Below are 17389 nucleotides of genomic sequence, written 5' to 3'. Positions count from 1 at the left end.
ACATCTGGAGGATGAGGTTTATAGATGTATAATCTGCAGTAAGAGACAGCACACACGGACTATGCAGTCTTAGACTCCCTTTAAATCTCCTTCCCTTAGAAAGCCACTTTCTGTGACAAGTTTAAGACTTTTTTTAAAAAAGCTTTCATTGATTCTGTTCCTGCTTCCTTGTAAAGTAAACTTGGGGTTTTGAGGTATGAAGGCATTTTAATGCAAAGTTAGTCCATTGAAAGCTGCTACTGTTTTGTTATCTGTCACAATTTTTATAAGCATTTTTAAATTTCTTGATGAAATGGTTAGAACGTGGGCACTTGAAAAAAATATAAACTTAAGTACTTGGGCAGATCTGTATCATGCCAATTTTAGTTCTTTGGACACACTCAAATCTTTTCTTTTTGTTTAATCCTTACTGCTGCTTCAAATCTTGAGGAGAAACTGTAAGCTGTAATGTTAGGCCGTGTGCACTGCAGTGTGGAATTAATGAGATGATATTAGATGAAGGAAACAAAGCCTGCTTCTTTCATATCACCCCAATACAAATCTGTTCACTCAGCTGAATTCTTTTGGATTTGTTTCTGTGAGCTTGTGATGGTTAAAATACTTTCCTTAAAAGCAAACTTGTAATTTTGATTTGATGAGTGTCACCAAGATTGTGTATGTATGAGATTTTCTGCAGTTAGGGAAGATTAGGGTGAGAGATTATTCCCCTGAAGATCATCTTATCACTGTGTCAATCCTGTTGATGCTTCTTTCTACTAGTAGGAAGTTTGCTCTTCCTTTTCCTTTTTCAGCTACAAGGCAGACATAAGGGGCATTTTCTTCTTTGTCTTTGGTCACTTGTATTAGTTACAATAATGACAAAGAAACTGTTGTACCATAACTGCAATAGTATGTAGTTGGCCACATCTTCAAACGTTTGAGCCTTTTTGATTTACAAAAATCTCACATTGTTTTTGTAATGTATGAATGGTATATTCTGCATTACTACAGTTGGATGTATTACAGTTTAGAGCAAAATACCTATCCCCTCCACTAATTAAACAGGCATCTCTTTCAGCTATATTTGTTGATCGATCTTAGGATGGCAGTTCTTATATTTCCTAAGGACTTGCTTTCATCTGCAGATTTAAACAAGTCCCAGAAGAGATAGACTATTCCTTGCTAATAGACCACTGGGAATGTCTAGCCCCTGTCACTCCTAAAAACATTATGATGTAGGATGTCCAGCTTGGCTCCATCTGTGAACAAGTAACAGCAGGAAGCTCTGCTCTTTTTTTGCATTTTGGAAGAACGCACAAAACCAGCTGCCAGTTGCTCTGGCACAAAAAAGATATGCCATGGTTCTATCCATCTACTAGGAAGTTAAGAGTTGGGAATGAAGTTGTATTGAAGGATAGAGTCAGGATGATCCACTTTATCCAATCAGATAAAATAGAAAAGTTGTGAAATGTCTAGCACAAGTACCTGTATTTGTTTCCCTTCCTCTTCCTTTCCCCTATTTTGCATGTTGGGTTTTTTAAAACTGGAAATTAGACTGTTGAAACCATTATCATAATTTGTAGAATGATTAGTAATTTTTAGACAACACATTAATGATACAGTAACACTTATCTCATTCTGGTATATGCATGGGGGAATAGAATTACAACATGGATGTGCTTATCTTTATAGCATCTTCAAACTGGAAACCTTTGGTTAACAAATTCCAAGTATTTGATTTTGGAGCTATAGCCATGGTTTTTAAGCTTCCCAAAGATTTCACTATCTAGATGCAATTGTTACCTTTGCTATATAAAAAGCAATTTTTGTATCTTTATAGATTTGTTTTTCTAATTTTTATTTTTATTTTCTCTTCTCAGTGGATGAATACATTGCTATTGCAAAAGAAAAACATGGGTACAACATGGAACAGGTAATAAACAGTTGGAAAATATTTAAATGTGTTCTCTCCCCTTCTCCAGTTGGGGCAGGGGTGGTTTTTTTTTTTTTGACAACTTGGTTTATTATTTTCAGTAAATACAAAATATGATGTAAAAGAGAAACAGAAGTAACTATAGAAACTTTCAGTACGTTGATTTTGGCTTTAGGTGACTTTTATTAACCATGTTACCGTATTTTTAGTGTGTATGATATTTGCATACTAGAACTTTATGCAGTCATTTTAATTCTGCCTATTCAAAATATCAAGTTGGACTCTTACACAAAAATCTTGATTAAAACATGTATGCAGAAACTAGAGCTCTTCCGGGAAGCTCAATAAAAGAGACAGCCAAAGACAGGGCCAGTTGCACAGCGGAAGCCAAATGATGATTTCCTGTTTAAACACAGACTCCTTATATTTATTTCTGAATAATAAAAAAGAATATGCACTACCCAGATAAATGCTGAGAATTATTCCAAATAGAATGTTCATTTTAAGTTTCTTAAAAAAAATCAAATTAGAATTTTTAATGGCTGCCTCTAGTCATTAAAAAGGTAGCATGAAATAGATCTCCTGACTTATAAACAAAGCAAGTCACTTCTGCGGTTTGGGAATACTTTCTATAGAGAATTTCCAGAGATTTTCTGAACAGACTTGGACAGCTATTTATGTTGTGAGGGAGAATGAATAATCTTCTGTCTCTTAAGCAGATCATGCCCTAGGGCAGGGGTAGGCTACCTTGGCTCTTTTATGACTCGTGGCTGGCTCAGGAATTCTGGGAGTTGAAGTCCACCAAAGAGCCAAGGTTGCCTACCCCTGCCCTAGGTTTTAAGAACAGCCTTCATACGTTTTGAAACCAAGTGGGTTTCAGATGGAAGGAAAATCTATTGCATGCATCTCTGCCCTGGGACCATTGTGGTGTTGGAAGATGAAGGAAGAGTAAGCTGGCAGCCAGGCACAAGTGTGCCCACTTACAGGCCATCAATTTGTGTTGTTCTAATGCCACACACTTTGTTTAAGTTATAGATAGTCCAACTCACCCATGACCTTACCTAAAGTGATGTACAGCTGTTGTCAAGCTCCTGTCCCTCTCTAATTTTCTTTTAATTAAAAAAATGAATTGCATTCAGCAAACCGCCCTCCTCAAGTTATATTTGCTGTAATGCATTCACCTAGAGCTCAGAAGAATTTCATTGACTTCAGAGATTGCAAAGACCCCTTCTGTTCTAGGATTGGCTCCAGTCACCATATCCATCACTTTGTGAGAGTGCTCCCTATATATTCTCACAGGTAAATCAGGGGTCCTCATACTTGGCCACTTTAAGACTTGTGGACTTCAACTCCCAGAATTCCCCAGCCAGCTGGCTGGGAAATTCTGGGAGTTGAAGTTCACAAGTCTTAAAGTGGCCAAGTTTGAGGACTCCTGGTCCAAATGAACCACTAACGCATAAAGGTTGGAAGTTTTTAGGCAATACACTAATATAATAATACACTGGGAGGTGCTTCTCTTTAGCCTTTTTATTTTCGTTGCTAGCTGTTCTGTTTTCCTCACTCTGAATCAGAGCTTATTTTTCATGTAGGAGTTCTGATGTGGGGTCAGTAAAGTACTGGGGAAGGAGTAGATTAACAGAATACATGGTAAGGGAGGGTGAAAGATAATGGAAGGATCAGCAGGTCAGTAGATGGACCAATGTAATAGTGTTAGTGTTTATTTGTGGACTGGGGGAACAGAACTGAAGAACATTTTCTCACATATTGACCTTAAACCTTATCAATATGTGGTTCCCAAACACTTTCCACTAAAACAACACAGCTCTTGGCTATAAAATGCCCCTGTGTCCCTCCAGAAATAAAAGCAACAACTTAAGTCAGTATGGTCAATGATAAGGGATATTGGAAGTTCTAGTTGAACAAAAGCTGGTCCACTGTATGTTTTCTCATTCTGATGTAATAAGTATTATAATTCAGCTAATACAGTTAAAAGAAATAAGCCTTAGATGAATCTGGATTTCTTTATTTCTCAACTTTTTAATCTGTCTAAAGAAAAGATTATAGGGAAGCCCATCCTATTTGAAACACTTGAAAGTGACCAAAGTAAGAGACCTGTAATTTCATGTTCTATGAGGCATGCCTTACTGGAGACTTGAAAAGGGTAGGATCTTTCCTGTGATTACTGATTATATGTAAAATTCTTGCAATAAATCATGCTAAGAAAATGCCAAAACGAAAACTCCCTAGATGTTCAACAATGACAACATAACGACATGGATAGGGCCACAGATTTTTTTAAGCAGTATTTTTCCTTTCCTTTCCTTTCCTTTCCTTTCCTTTCCTTTCCTTTCCTTTCCTTTCCTTTCCTTTCCTTTCCTTTCCTTTCCTTTCCTTTCCTTTCCTTTCCTTTCCTTTCCTTTCCTCTCCTCTCCTCTCCTCTCCTCTCCTCTCCTCTCCTCTCCTCTCCTCTCCTCCCCTCCCCTCCCCTCCCCTCCCCTCCCCTCCCCTCCCCTCCCCTTCCCTTCCCTTCCCTTCCCTTCCCTTCCCTACAAAATGGGTTTGGAGGACTGGGAAACTCCAATGGTAGAGTTATCATTTCATTTTGAATTATCTGAGTCAAGGTTTTAGTCCAAGATATGTGGATTCTCTATATGACTGCAGAAATTGATTGAAATAGAAGATTTTACTTGAGTAAGCTTGAATGTCTGCTTAATTTTGATTAAATAAGTAGCCCCTTTTCATATATATTCATTGATTTACAGAATTAAATAGATTTGCAGAAAGTATTGTGTACTGTAGAGCTGTCTTTTTGTGCTGCTCTGTACAGGAACTAACAGACTTTTGAAATTAGGTTAAAATTTAGAATGGAGTGGGGTTTCCAGATATCCTTTATTCACACTTCCCAAAAATGCCCTTATGAAACATGATAGTATTTCTCTTAATTAATTAAATAAAATGCCTCCATACTCTAGAAAGAATACAGAGAAGAGCAACAAAGTTGATTAGGGGACTGGAGGCTAAAACATATAAGGAACAGTGCTGGCATTGGATATGTCTAGTTTAACAAAGAGAAGGAGGAGGGGTGACATGATAGCAGTGTTCCAATATCTCAGAGGCTGCCACAAAGAAGAGGGAGTCAAGCTATTCTCCAAAGCACCTGAAGGCAGGACAAGAAGCAATGGATGGAAACTAGTCAAGGAGAGAAGCAACCTAGAACTAAGGAGAAATTTCCTGACAGCTAGAACAAATAATCAGTGGAACAACCTGCCTCCTGAAATTGTGAATGCTCCAACACTGGAAGTTTTTAAGAAGAGCCTGGACAGCCATTTGTCTGAAATGGTATAGAGTTTCCTGCCTGAAAAGAGGGTTGGACTAGATGACCTCCAACGTCACTTACAACAACAACAACTACTACTACTACTACTACTTCCTCTTCCTCTTCCTCCTCCTCCTCCTCCTCCTCCTCCTCCTCCTCCTCCTCCTCCTCCTCCTCCTCCTCCTCCTCTTCTTCTTCTTCTTCTTCTTCTTCTTCTTCTTCTTCTTCTTCTTCTTCTTCTTCTTCTTCTTCTTCTTCTTCTTCTTCTTCTTCTTCTTCTTCTTCTTCTTCTTCTTCTTCTTCTTCTCCCCCTCCTCCTCCTCCTCCTCCTCCTCCTAAAGTATTTCTACATTAAATTATGCTCACAATTAAAGTTGTGAGCATTTTTGAGGATTCATTTCCTTTATGCAAAAGTGGCCATTCATTCTCACAGAACGTCCAGTTTTCTTAAATTCAAATTGTAGGGGGCTGTTTATATACTAATTATACAATTAACTTGCAGATTAACAACTCAGTGATGAAGTCTACTTCTATATCCGTTGTAGGCTTATGTTACAAGTTACAATGATGTCAAAATGATGCAGTAATTTGCACCAGCAGCCTCAAGACACCACACACACACACACACACACACACACACACACACACACACACACCCCGGAGGCCCATGGATACTCACCATACAATAGTGCTTTAGTGGAGAAGAAAGATAATGCCTTCACAGCATTCAGAACCTGTTGTCTATTTTTGCAAAATTTCTAGATTGAAGTCTTCTGTATTATTCATCACTTGTAATATGACAGTGCTTATAAAGAGTCCTATGTCTACAAGTTCATAAGTGATATTAAGAGAGAATCTCTACGTTGCTTCCTTCTGTCTCTCTAGTTGTCTGTGTAATAAGAATGCATTGTGACTGTTGTCGCAGAGGACAATTGGGAAGTATCTTAAACAGATCAGCCCATAAAAATTGTGCTGCGATTGGCTATTTTTAATGTAAACATGCCAGAATTATTACTGTTTTCCTTGGATTATGGGCTTTTCTTTCTGTTCCATCTTTCCCCATTTCAGGCCCTTGGGATGCTGTTTTGGCACAAACATAACATCGAGAAATCTCTGGCAGATTTACCGAATTTCACCCCCTTCCCAGATGAGTGGACGGTTGAAGACAAAGTATTATTTGAACAAGCTTTCAGTTTCCATGGAAAAACTTTTCATCGAATTCAGCAAATGGTAAGGATGGTTAAGTGCAAGAGATTGCAAATGCAAAGTTCTTGACTTAAAAACAAATGAGGGAGTTAACATGTATTTTAATGATTAGTTTTTATTATCCAAATACATGTATCATCGTTTTATCCTTGTTTATTATTTACAGAGTTCAGTATGTAACCACCCAATATTGATGATAGCAAGGAAAAAGAATGGATTGAGTGAATTTTGGAGATGATAACGTAGTATATTGGAAACTTTGTACAGAATAAATAGTATCTGCATATTAGCACTATAAAGGACCAGTTCATTATCATTTTTTAGGTCTTTAACAGAGGGAAAATAATATCAAATTATTTTTCCAGTTTTGTAAAATCAACAGTACATGCAGCATTTTGCAGTAATGGTCTGTCAAAATATTCCACACTATCTGAATATAGTGCCATGCATGTTTGTATATCTGAAAACCTTAGCAACAGGCCACATTTAAGCAATTTTTGAAATAAAACTCAAAGAGAAGGTGGTAGAAGTATGAGATATTTAAATATCAGTTTTACTTGCATTTAAACCCACCTTCATTATCTGATTGACGCGAACACTGCAAACATTGTTTTTCCTGCAGAGTTGTTTTTCTGTGAAGATATTTTAAAGAATAAAAATTTTATTTTTAATCACTGGAGTTTAAGGGGCACATATATAACTGCAAGCTGTTAATTGGATGAAATAACCATTTTTCCTCTGTTTGTGGCCAAGACTTCCAATTTAGTAGCCTGCCTTTAAGAATTTTTCCCAGTTCTGCAAACCAGCAAATTGGTTTGTTCTGGGTTATTGAATGTTTTAAAGAGTTAAAGAATTGCGCTTCTGATATCCATAAAACACTCTCATTGAAGACTAAGCCATCCCTTTTTTGAGGATAATTTGATTTGAATATCTGTAAAGTTGGATTCCATGGTCTAAATTACCCCTTCCATCCCTTAATTCTATGATATGACCTATGATTCTGCTGCTGATTTGCATTCTGATAGCATAAAGCTAGTCTTTTAACAGGCAGGAAATAATCTTATAGCATAAAATATTTTTGTTATAAGACTTAGGGCTAGCTATGTAGACTTTTTATGAAAAAATAGTGTTAATGGAAGAAAAGGAATGTCTTATGGTCACTAGAAAGAAAACTATTTCATCTCTCGAGAGAAGCAACCTAGAACTAAGGAGAAATTTCCTGACAGTTAGAACAGTTAAGCAGTGGAACAACCTGCCTCCAGAAGTGCTGAATGCTCCAACACTGGAAGTTTTTAAGAAGAGACTGGACAGCCATTTGTCCAGAGCCTGAGCAGGGGGTTGGACTAGATGACCTCCAAGGTCCCTTCCAACTTCTTCTTCTTCTTCTTCTTCTTCTTCTTCTTCTTCTTCTTCTTCTTCTTCTTCTTCTTCTTCTTCTTCTTCTTCTTATTATTATTATTATTATTATTATTATTATTATTATTATTATTATTATTATTTCTCCAGGCTGAGGAGAAATTTTTAATTGGGGTTTTAATTGTGTACAGGGTCAATTTAATATTTTTTAATTCGGTTTTAACTTTTGTATGTTGGATTTTAATTCCCTGTAAACCGCCCTGAGTCCTCAGGGAAAGGGCGGTATATAAATGTAACTAATAATAATAATAATAATTATTATTATTATTATTATCTTGGATTACTCTTCTAGTATTTTTCTTTCCCAGTAAAAAAATTTCTGTACAAGCAAATAATAATTGAATTCAGTCAGTCCTCCAAATCACGGTCTAAAAGATAAATGAAGTGGAAGCAGCAGTGATTCTCTCTGAGACGTATTTTTACTTGCTTTTTACTGTTTAACAGTTGCCTTCGTATGTCATAATATCTACATTTGCCTGAGGCAGTGTGGTGACTCAGTGGTTAAGATACTGGGCTTGTTGACTGAAAGCCAGCAATCCAGGTTTGAAATCTGAGTGCCACGCAATGGGATGAGTTCCCATTACTTGCCCCAGCTTCTGCCATCCTAGCAGTTCTAAAGCATTCAAATGCGAGTAGATAAAAAGGTACCACTGGTGGGAAAGTAACAGCCCTCTGTGATGTCATGCTAGCCATGTTGAAATGGACATGAGCACAGCCTCTTATAGTCAGCAATGGTTAGCGGAGTAAGATCCTCAGGGACTCCTTTACCATTTTTAACCTATGTTTGCCATGTATACTTTGCACTGTATGTACTGGAAATGACTTAGGAGCTAGAATTCTCAACTAGAATGTTGAGAATGTCAAATAGGCAACTGCCATCTCTCACTGACTGTGGGAAGTGTAAACCAGTGACGAAACAGGAAAGAAAGAGGCACCAAAATTAATTTGAAGAATTCATATGATGGGACAGCAAGCAGTTTCAGATGAATCATGTCTTTAGAAGCTTCACCCTAATTCTTACGTCCTATGGGAATCTGAGAGCATATATTTATGTACGTGTGCTTCTTGTTGAGCATCTGCTACAGGTAGTCCTCGACTTATGACAACAATTGAGCTCCAAATTCTGTTGCATTTGTTAAGTGAGTTTTGCCCCGTTTTACCACCTTTCTTACCACAGTTGTTAAGTGAATTACTGCAGTTGTTAAGTTAGTAACATGGTTGTTAAGTGAATCTGGCTTTCCCATTGATTTTGCTTGTCAGAAGGTCAAATGACCCTGGGAAAGTGCATTCGTCGTAAATATGAGTCAGTTGCCAAGCATATGAATTTTGATCATGTGGCCATGGAGATGCCACAGCAGTCTAAGTATGAAAAACAGTCATAGTCACTTTTTTCAGTGCAATTGTAACTTTGATCAGTCACTAAATGAACTGTTGTAAGTCAAAGATTATCTGTACCATATATTTTATTTTGTTATAGAATTCACACAAAAAATGATTTAGAATAAAAAATAGAGTTGTTGAAAGCAGATTAATTTCTTGAAAGCAATAGGATGCTCTGTTTGAAATCCAAGATACTAATTGCCAGCTTCTGCTCATACTGGATCATTATTTATTTATTTATTTATTTAGTTGCATTTGTATACCGCCCTTTCCCTGAGGACTCAGGGCGGTTTACAGGGAATTAAAAAATCCAACATACAAAAGTTAAAACCATATTAAAAAATATTAAATTAACCCTGTACACAATTTAAAACCCAATTAAAAAATTTCTCCTCAGCCTGGGCCCGAGAGCTCAAAGAGCCAGGTCTTCAGGCCCCGGCGGAATGATCGGAGGTCGGGGGCAGTTCTCAGCTCCACCGGCAGCTGGTTCCAGAGGGCAGGCGCTCCCACTGAGAAGGCCCTATCCCTGGGTGTCACCCGCCGGCAATCTCTCACCGGCGGAACCCTGAGCAGACCCTCCCTGTGGGAGCGCACTGGGCGAAGGGCGTTTGATGCCGGCAGCAGGTGTTCCCTCAAATAACCCGGACCCAGGCCATGTAGGGCTTTATAGGTAATAACCAGCACCTTGAATTTCACCCGGAGGGCAACCGGAAGCCAATGCAGCTCGCGGAGTAGAGGTGTTACATGGGAGTATCGGGAAACCCCCATTACAACTCGCGCAGCCGCATTCTGCACCAGTTGAAGCCTCCGAGTGGTCTTCAAGGGCAGCCCCATGTAGAGAGCGTTACAGTAGTCCAAACGGGAGGTCACAAGCGCATGAGTGACTGTGCGTAGGGCGTCTCGGTCCAGATAGGGACGCAACTGGCGCACCAGGCGAACCTGTGCAAAAGCCCCCCTGGTCACGGCTCCTATGTGATCTTCATTAGCTGAGAAGCATCACTATTGGACACAATATCGCTATGTGTGCTTTTTTCAACAGTTATTTTGTGTTCCTCAGCTTCCTGACAAATCAATAGCAAGTTTGGTAAAGTTTTACTACTCCTGGAAAAAGACAAGAACCAAAACAAGTGTCATGGATCGTCATGCACGAAAGCAAAAAAGAGAAAGAGAAGAAAGGTAAGCAGAGGCAATTGTGCACTTTACACTTAACTTTTGATGAAATATTGAAGGCTTTTATGCTCCATATGCACAGAACTCCTGTTATCAGTCAGATCAAAGCCAAGTAGCTGATATAATTTGACGGAGTGGAACGTTGTTTTTAAAGATCCACATAATTCTAATGGTTATTTCCCATGAGTTTAATAATGTTCACTTTCTTTTGCATGAAGAATTAAAATATGGCAGAAACTTTTGAAGAATCTCTGAGGCTGCAGGCAAAGGCTTTCAGGACCCTTTTGAAGTAATGGAACCATAATAAAATATAACAAAACATCTGTAAAACATGATGGCAGAAACTCACATCTTATATATTAAAACGAGCTTACATACCATCCTTGCCCACTCAGTGCATCTTCAAGACCAATGGCTTAAATATGGGTAAACCTGCTCGAAAGACACTTGATGTAGTAGATAAAAACCCACCAAAGTCTACACCAAACTGGTGCCCTCTAGGCCATATGAGGATAATAGGTTGGGGGAAATCTGGATTATGCTACAATAATTTTGTTGTGTTTCTTTTTGTTTTGTTCAAAGCTAGCTCTTTGAAAATTAACACACAGGAGGCTATCTCGCTTTTCAGAACAGGCAAAAGAAAAGAGCTTGTAAACTGCTGACATTTTGGGTACAAATGCTACTTTGCTGTTGTGTTTCTCTACATCAGATACTTTTTAAAAAATTCTGAGCTCTATTGTAGCTTGTTCCATTCTAATGGTAAATAAGAATAGATATAATTACTGTATAAGAATGTGTGTCTAAGGTTCCATGTTTTATACAGTAATTGTACCTGTGCTATCATTTCCTCCAAGAAACATAATAATTACAATGTCAGCTTTGAAACTTCTTAGAAACTTGGGCATATGTATTGATTTTTATGATCATGTATACAGATGTTAGAAAGATAGTCTTCTATAATTCACACTTCTGCTTAGGTTTATTGTGGTAAGCAGTGCAATGCTGATATATTGGTAGTTTTCCTGGTTGAACACATCACTAGCTGAGTGGTTTTATTGCATCCTAATTCATGGAAGGACATCACATAACTCAGTGTTGAAGTATCTGATGTTCATATTCATGTTGATTGCAGAGACTATGTGCCTGACTATTGTGCAGGAAGAATTTACTTGTTGCTCCATTCCTCCCAAACAAGTTCCAACAAATCCATTCCCTAAAGTCTTGCATAGAACTCTTTTCAATAATACAAACAAATTAACAGAGATTGTCTTAACATTATCCAGAACATTGATTCAGGATCCCAATTGATATTGAATTGCTCATGTAGATTGTCTGCAGGTTTAAACTCCAGGCATTTTTGTTCCAGGCTTTGTTATGATTTTTCCCCATATGATTTTTCCACTCACGTGTTCTATTCCCATGCCAGAAATGCTCTATAAGAAAAGAGCTCTGTGAATTGTTGCTCACTCAAGATATGAACAAACTCTTTGCTATGCAGTGTTCCTTTTTTCCTTTGTATTAATGCATCAGTCAACTTATACTGTATCTTGATAAGCAAGTTCCTGTTCATCTAAACTGTGATGATCAGCTTTGGAAGAAACCAGTATATTAAAAAGTATTTTAAATGATGGTTGTTCTGGGAGTTGGTAGCCACATGGGAAACTATGTTTAATTTGACTTCTGTATTTCATCTTATCTTCATTATGTATACCATGAACAGAGGGAAAGGGAACTTTATTTGGAGGATTAGACGTTAGTCGTAATCAAGAACAGTCATAACCTTTTTAAAATAAATCTTAAAATTTATCATCACAGGCAAAAGGCTTAGTCATTTGAATTTTTAATTCTGAGTAATAATTATACCAATACCTTTTTCATGGCATTTGTAAGCTTGCATCATATAACCAAAATTTTTGAATGGGAATCATATTAATAAAACTTTACTGTCTCCTGTGGGTCTTTTTTATATGTATGCTGCTCATTGTGTAGAATTAAATTATCTCATAAATTTAATTTGATTTACAAGCAATTTGCTATAGGTTTGGACTTAAAGAATCCATGACGATCTGCCAGCACCTGGACTTTATATTAATACTGTGTTCTTTCAGTGCAGGAATATTGATTCAAAATGAGAGCTTGTTGCTATGGAGATGGTGATTCCATTTGTACAGTTTTGGGAAAGGGGCCAACCTGGCACATATGTGCTCGCATTCATAAAATACATAAAGTGCAGGCTTAGGATGTAGTTGGTTTGGTAATTGAAAGCCACAAATACGGGTACATATATTTTAGACATTAAATAAGCTTGTGAGGGAGATCTGTTTCTGGTTTAATAGCTGAAAGATAGCTGAAATTCAGCAAACAAGCCAGTTTATCTGAAAACAAATATTGAAATTGGCACTTTGTCTTTAAGATTATAACCTGTCATGTATGGTTGCCAATCACTGAAGGAAAAATCTGTATAGAATTGTTAGTTATACTGTTTCTTCTAATAGCAATAAACAAATCTTCCTAGAATCTAGATCATTGAATTGATACTTCCTTTCATTAGCAAGAATACCTAAAAGATATCATAAAATAAGATTCCATTAGGCAGGTCAGGACACATGTTTTCTCAGATGACTAATAGAACAGTTAGAACACAAAGTAGAAGTGGGAAAGTAAGCCATTTGGGGGATTTAAATTTTAATAGACTAAAATGTTTTGCATTTGCTAAAATATGGATGATACTTAAGCACCCCTTTAAACTATTTTTCAAATTTTAAACAATTACCTCTTTTTGTAATTTCTTTAAACTTTTGGAACAGAATTGATATTCCTATTTGAAGTAATATGTTTTGCATAATAATAATAATAATGATAATAATAATAATAATAATAATAATAATAATAATAATAATAATAATAATAATAATAATTTGGATTATATTTCTTCGTTAAGGTTATTTGAATTGCCTCTCCATGAGAATTCTTGGGAGTTGAAGGTGAAGCAAATGAATCCAGTGACTCATGGAGCTGAAAATCTGTTGAATCCACTGCTCAGTGCAGGGATCCTAGTTAAATACTCTAATATATGTCTACCAGCTCTGTCTCTCTCAGTAATTAGTTCTATTATACAGCTGTTCATACCATTGAGAGTTTGACTTATAAATTAATATACATCTGCCTTGTATTTCTCACCAAATGATTATTCTGAGAAATAAATCACCTGGATAGTTGCATGTTGCATTTTATTATATTCAACTTGTTGTAAATTTAGAACTGTAGTTCAAAAATACCAGTGCCCCCACTACCACATTCCCTCCTTACTAAGCTCACAATTATTGGTTATTGCAGAGGAAAATTGCAGACTTATATAGTATTCTACACTTTCATAGATCAACAAAGTTTAGTTATTACTAAAGACTAGAAAAAAATTTTTTAGTTAAAACTATGGTCTCTAAACCTAATCTGTCAACAATTTGGCAAATACATGGTTAAATATACAAGTAGTCTAAATTAATCCAGACTGCACAGACAAAAACATTTCTTTGTCTAAAATGTTATATGCAATTCTTGATTTCTACTTTATAGCCAGCCATTCTTCAGATTCTTCAAGTTGTTCTTGAAGAATCCAAAGAAAAAGGACACTTGAGAATCCAAAGAAAAAGGACAGTTTTTTTATTTGTCAAATTTCTATACTGCCCATTACTGTTGCAATAGCAGTAATTGATGAAATTTGCAGATTGAAGGAATAGCTCTGCAATTACAATGTGAATAATACCAGTGGAATAGGGACATTGATTCTCCACTCAGATAGAATATAATCCTGCATATGTATTAGTTCATTTCACCTTCATTGGGTGGCAATCATAATGATTACATAGCTCTTTAACGATCAGTTTCCAAGCAGAAGTACATGAACCATTCCCTTTAAAATGTTATCCTTTTTAATTAATTTATTTTGCTCAAAGAAAGAGAGAGAAGCCCACAAAGTACACCTTGATGTCCTTAACAAAGTTTAACTTTACAGCTTTACATCATGTATTGCAGTTAATTTACCTAATTGTTTACTGAACAATAGGAAAAAGGAAACTAAACATGTAAATTATCACCAAGATAATGGCCTCTTCATAGATTGTGATGGGCCATGCTGGTCTAGTGCAGTTTGTAGATGTTATTCAATTTCACACACTATGGTTGCTTGTGAGTGATTGGCCCAATATCACCCAGTTCCAAGGGTGGACTAGAACATATGTTTTCCCAGCCTCAGTCTAACACCTTATTCACAATACTACACTGTCATTAACTATTATATATGTAGAGTTAATATATTAACACACACAAACTTATACACACACTCTAATAAATTTGTAAATAGTCCTACAAGCAGAATTCCAGGTCAGAAAATAAGTGTTCTTCAGAATATTCTGTATAACCTTACGTTCCCTCTGGAACATTCTGTCCCCTCGAGTGAGGTTTGTCCCTACTCTCCCACCCTTCCGCAATGGCCTGAAGACTTGGCTCTGCCTATTGACCTGGGGGCCCAGCAGGGGAGTACATCATTAGAGGTGGTTGCTGGAGTAACTAACTGTTCTGTCCCAGCCTACGTACTTCTTTGTTACTTCACAAAGACAAATCCCTCTTTTTAACAAGTAGGCTGGAAAACCAACCCCTTTTATTTGAGTTACAGACCTGATAAATGTCCCAAAAGCAAAAGCAACAGAACACGTTCAAAAGCAAAACAGAGCACAAGTCAAACAGGAAATAGTTCCCAGGCAAAGCAAACAAAACATGATACCTTGAAACTGGAGTCCTTTGCAAATGATTGCCTTCAGCAACCAGCACTGCCCACACCTTCCCTTTTTATTATGCACCCCCAAGGTATGGCTTCTCAATGCCTTCTCCTCCTCCCCTGGAGCTGCCCCATTGCCTCCCTCTGTCCTGCTCTTGTAACCTGTCAGCGTTTGTGAGCATCTATAATGTCTTCCAACTGTGCATCCTCAAAGTCTGACTCAGCTTCCCAGCAGATCTGAGTCTCATCCTGAGCACGAGTGGAGGGGCCAGGTTCTTCATCAGATTGTAAGTCCTGGATCTCATCAGAGTCTTCCTCCGACTCTGATGGCTCCCCAGGCACCTCCTCCTCCTCTGATTCCCCAGACTTGGCTGCCAGGATCACAGGCTGGCATGGAATCACAACACTAGCACTCCACTTCCACCTGCTGTGCTTCCTGCTTCCCTTTCATTAATCTTTTAAATGTCATATTGTTGTACTTCCACTGTTTACTTTTATTGTTTCATTCCATTACTTTTGTTATTTTACATTTTGCACTTTTTCCCATTTTATTGTTGTAATCCACCCACGGTGAGATGGGCAGCAAATAAATTTAATAGATAGATAGATAGATAGATAGATAGATAGATAGATAGATAGATAGATAGATAGATAGATAGATGATAGATCAATATGAATTATTCAGTGATCATAGAATATGTAATATGGACTTACATTGTTTGATTCCAAATTGTTAGTATATAATTCAAAAGAACATAAGAAATAACAAAATCTGAATACTTGCAAAATAGAATCAGTATGTGAAAGTACCAGCCACATTATTATTATTATTTTTTAAATTCCATTTATATCCCGCCCTTCTCCGAAGACTCAGGGCGGCTTACAAGCTTAGCAGTTCATTATATGAACCACCGTTCTGTTTTGAGTACTATATCACTAAGAATGAGCTGATTTCTTTCTAAAAAGACACATAGATATCCAATAGAAGCAAAGTAATGTTTTTTGTTTAATTAATAATTTATTCTATAGAAATATGGCATACAAAATGATCTTCCATTATGTTCATATGCTGGAAATGCTAATTTGTTATAATCAGTTATAAGATGGTTATTTTATATCGGAGCCAGTTTGGTATAGTAATTAAGGCATCAGGCTACAACCAGGAGACCATGAGTTGTAGTTCCATCTTGGGCACTTAACCACCTATATTTTTTTCTCATCAAAGTGTAAAATATAGATTCCAGAATGGCCTAAAAGTCAAAACATGCTATTTTATTAAGTCGAGGAAGAAGTTATAAATTTAAATCTTCACTGATAATGGGAATTTCCTGCTTGAAAAATAGGAGGGCACTGTCACAAATAAATACCAGTATCATTTGTTTTTAAATTATTAATTTTGCCCCAGATATTCAGTCTAAGTAAAATTAGTGTTGAATATCACTTCCAAAACTGAAATTGTGTATACTTTCTTTGCAATTTCAGATTTCCTTCATTTCTGCTACTGACTAAGAAATGATCCAGTATTTTCTGTCTGTCTACCCTTTCTCTTCCCATGTATTGGCAATTAATGGTTAGGCCCATTTTAAAAAAATTTAAAAAATTTAAAAAAAATAAAAATGAATTGTTAGGTTAGTACAATAAGAAGGGGAAAAATGGTGCTAAATTGTTGTTCATTTATGAAGGCTAATATTAGTTAATCTTAGTAACTACTTCTTTCTTAACCATTGTTGTATGAGTCATTACCTGTTTTCATATTAGACTGAAAACTTAAATAAGAGCTTTAAAAGAGCAGCAGTAAAAACACTAATGTAGGTTGTAGAAGCAATTATAAAAAAAGATTAATTGCACATAACTGTTTACATCACATAGGCTTCTGCAAAATCTTTTTAATTTCATGGATTGTTGGAAAGATATGCCTGTTCATTGAATCTGAATCTTACACATGTATTACAAATAGTGCTATTATATTATGAATGCTCCCTTCAACAGTATATCTAAGATAGAAGTGCTGTCTCATGATTAGAATATATGTAATTTTAATATAAAATACAGTTCAGGATAAAGATTTAAATTAACTTAGACAAGTGCTGCATCTTCCTCAGATTTTGAGGCATCTCTGAAAATGTTTAGTGTGCCATCTCTGAAAAGTTCACAATATACCCATGTCTTTAACTGAGGCTGTTAGTGGATTGAAGCAGCATACCCTTTTTATATA

At 36.6% G+C, this 17389-nt stretch overlaps 1 protein-coding gene across 2 annotated transcripts in view; it reads left to right on the top strand.

Annotated features, from left to right (window-relative positions):
• Positions 1-17389, top strand: part of RCOR1 (REST corepressor 1) — a 161249-nt gene that overhangs the window by 96030 nt on the left and 47830 nt on the right. For both annotated transcript variants that reach the window (XM_083360256.1, XM_083360255.1), the window contains exons 4-6: positions 1860-1912; positions 6297-6458; positions 10288-10406. In XM_083360256.1, coding sequence (XP_083216382.1) covers positions 1860-1912; positions 6297-6458; positions 10288-10406 — 334 coding nt within the window. The remainder of the gene's footprint in view (positions 1-1859; positions 1913-6296; positions 6459-10287; positions 10407-17389) is intronic.

The sequence above is a fragment of the Vipera ursinii genome (assembly GCF_947247035.1).
Source record: "Vipera ursinii genome assembly, chromosome: 1".
In the NCBI taxonomy this organism is placed as follows: Eukaryota; Metazoa; Chordata; class Lepidosauria; order Squamata; family Viperidae; genus Vipera; species Vipera ursinii.
This window is presented reverse-complemented; position numbering and strand designations above follow the sequence as displayed.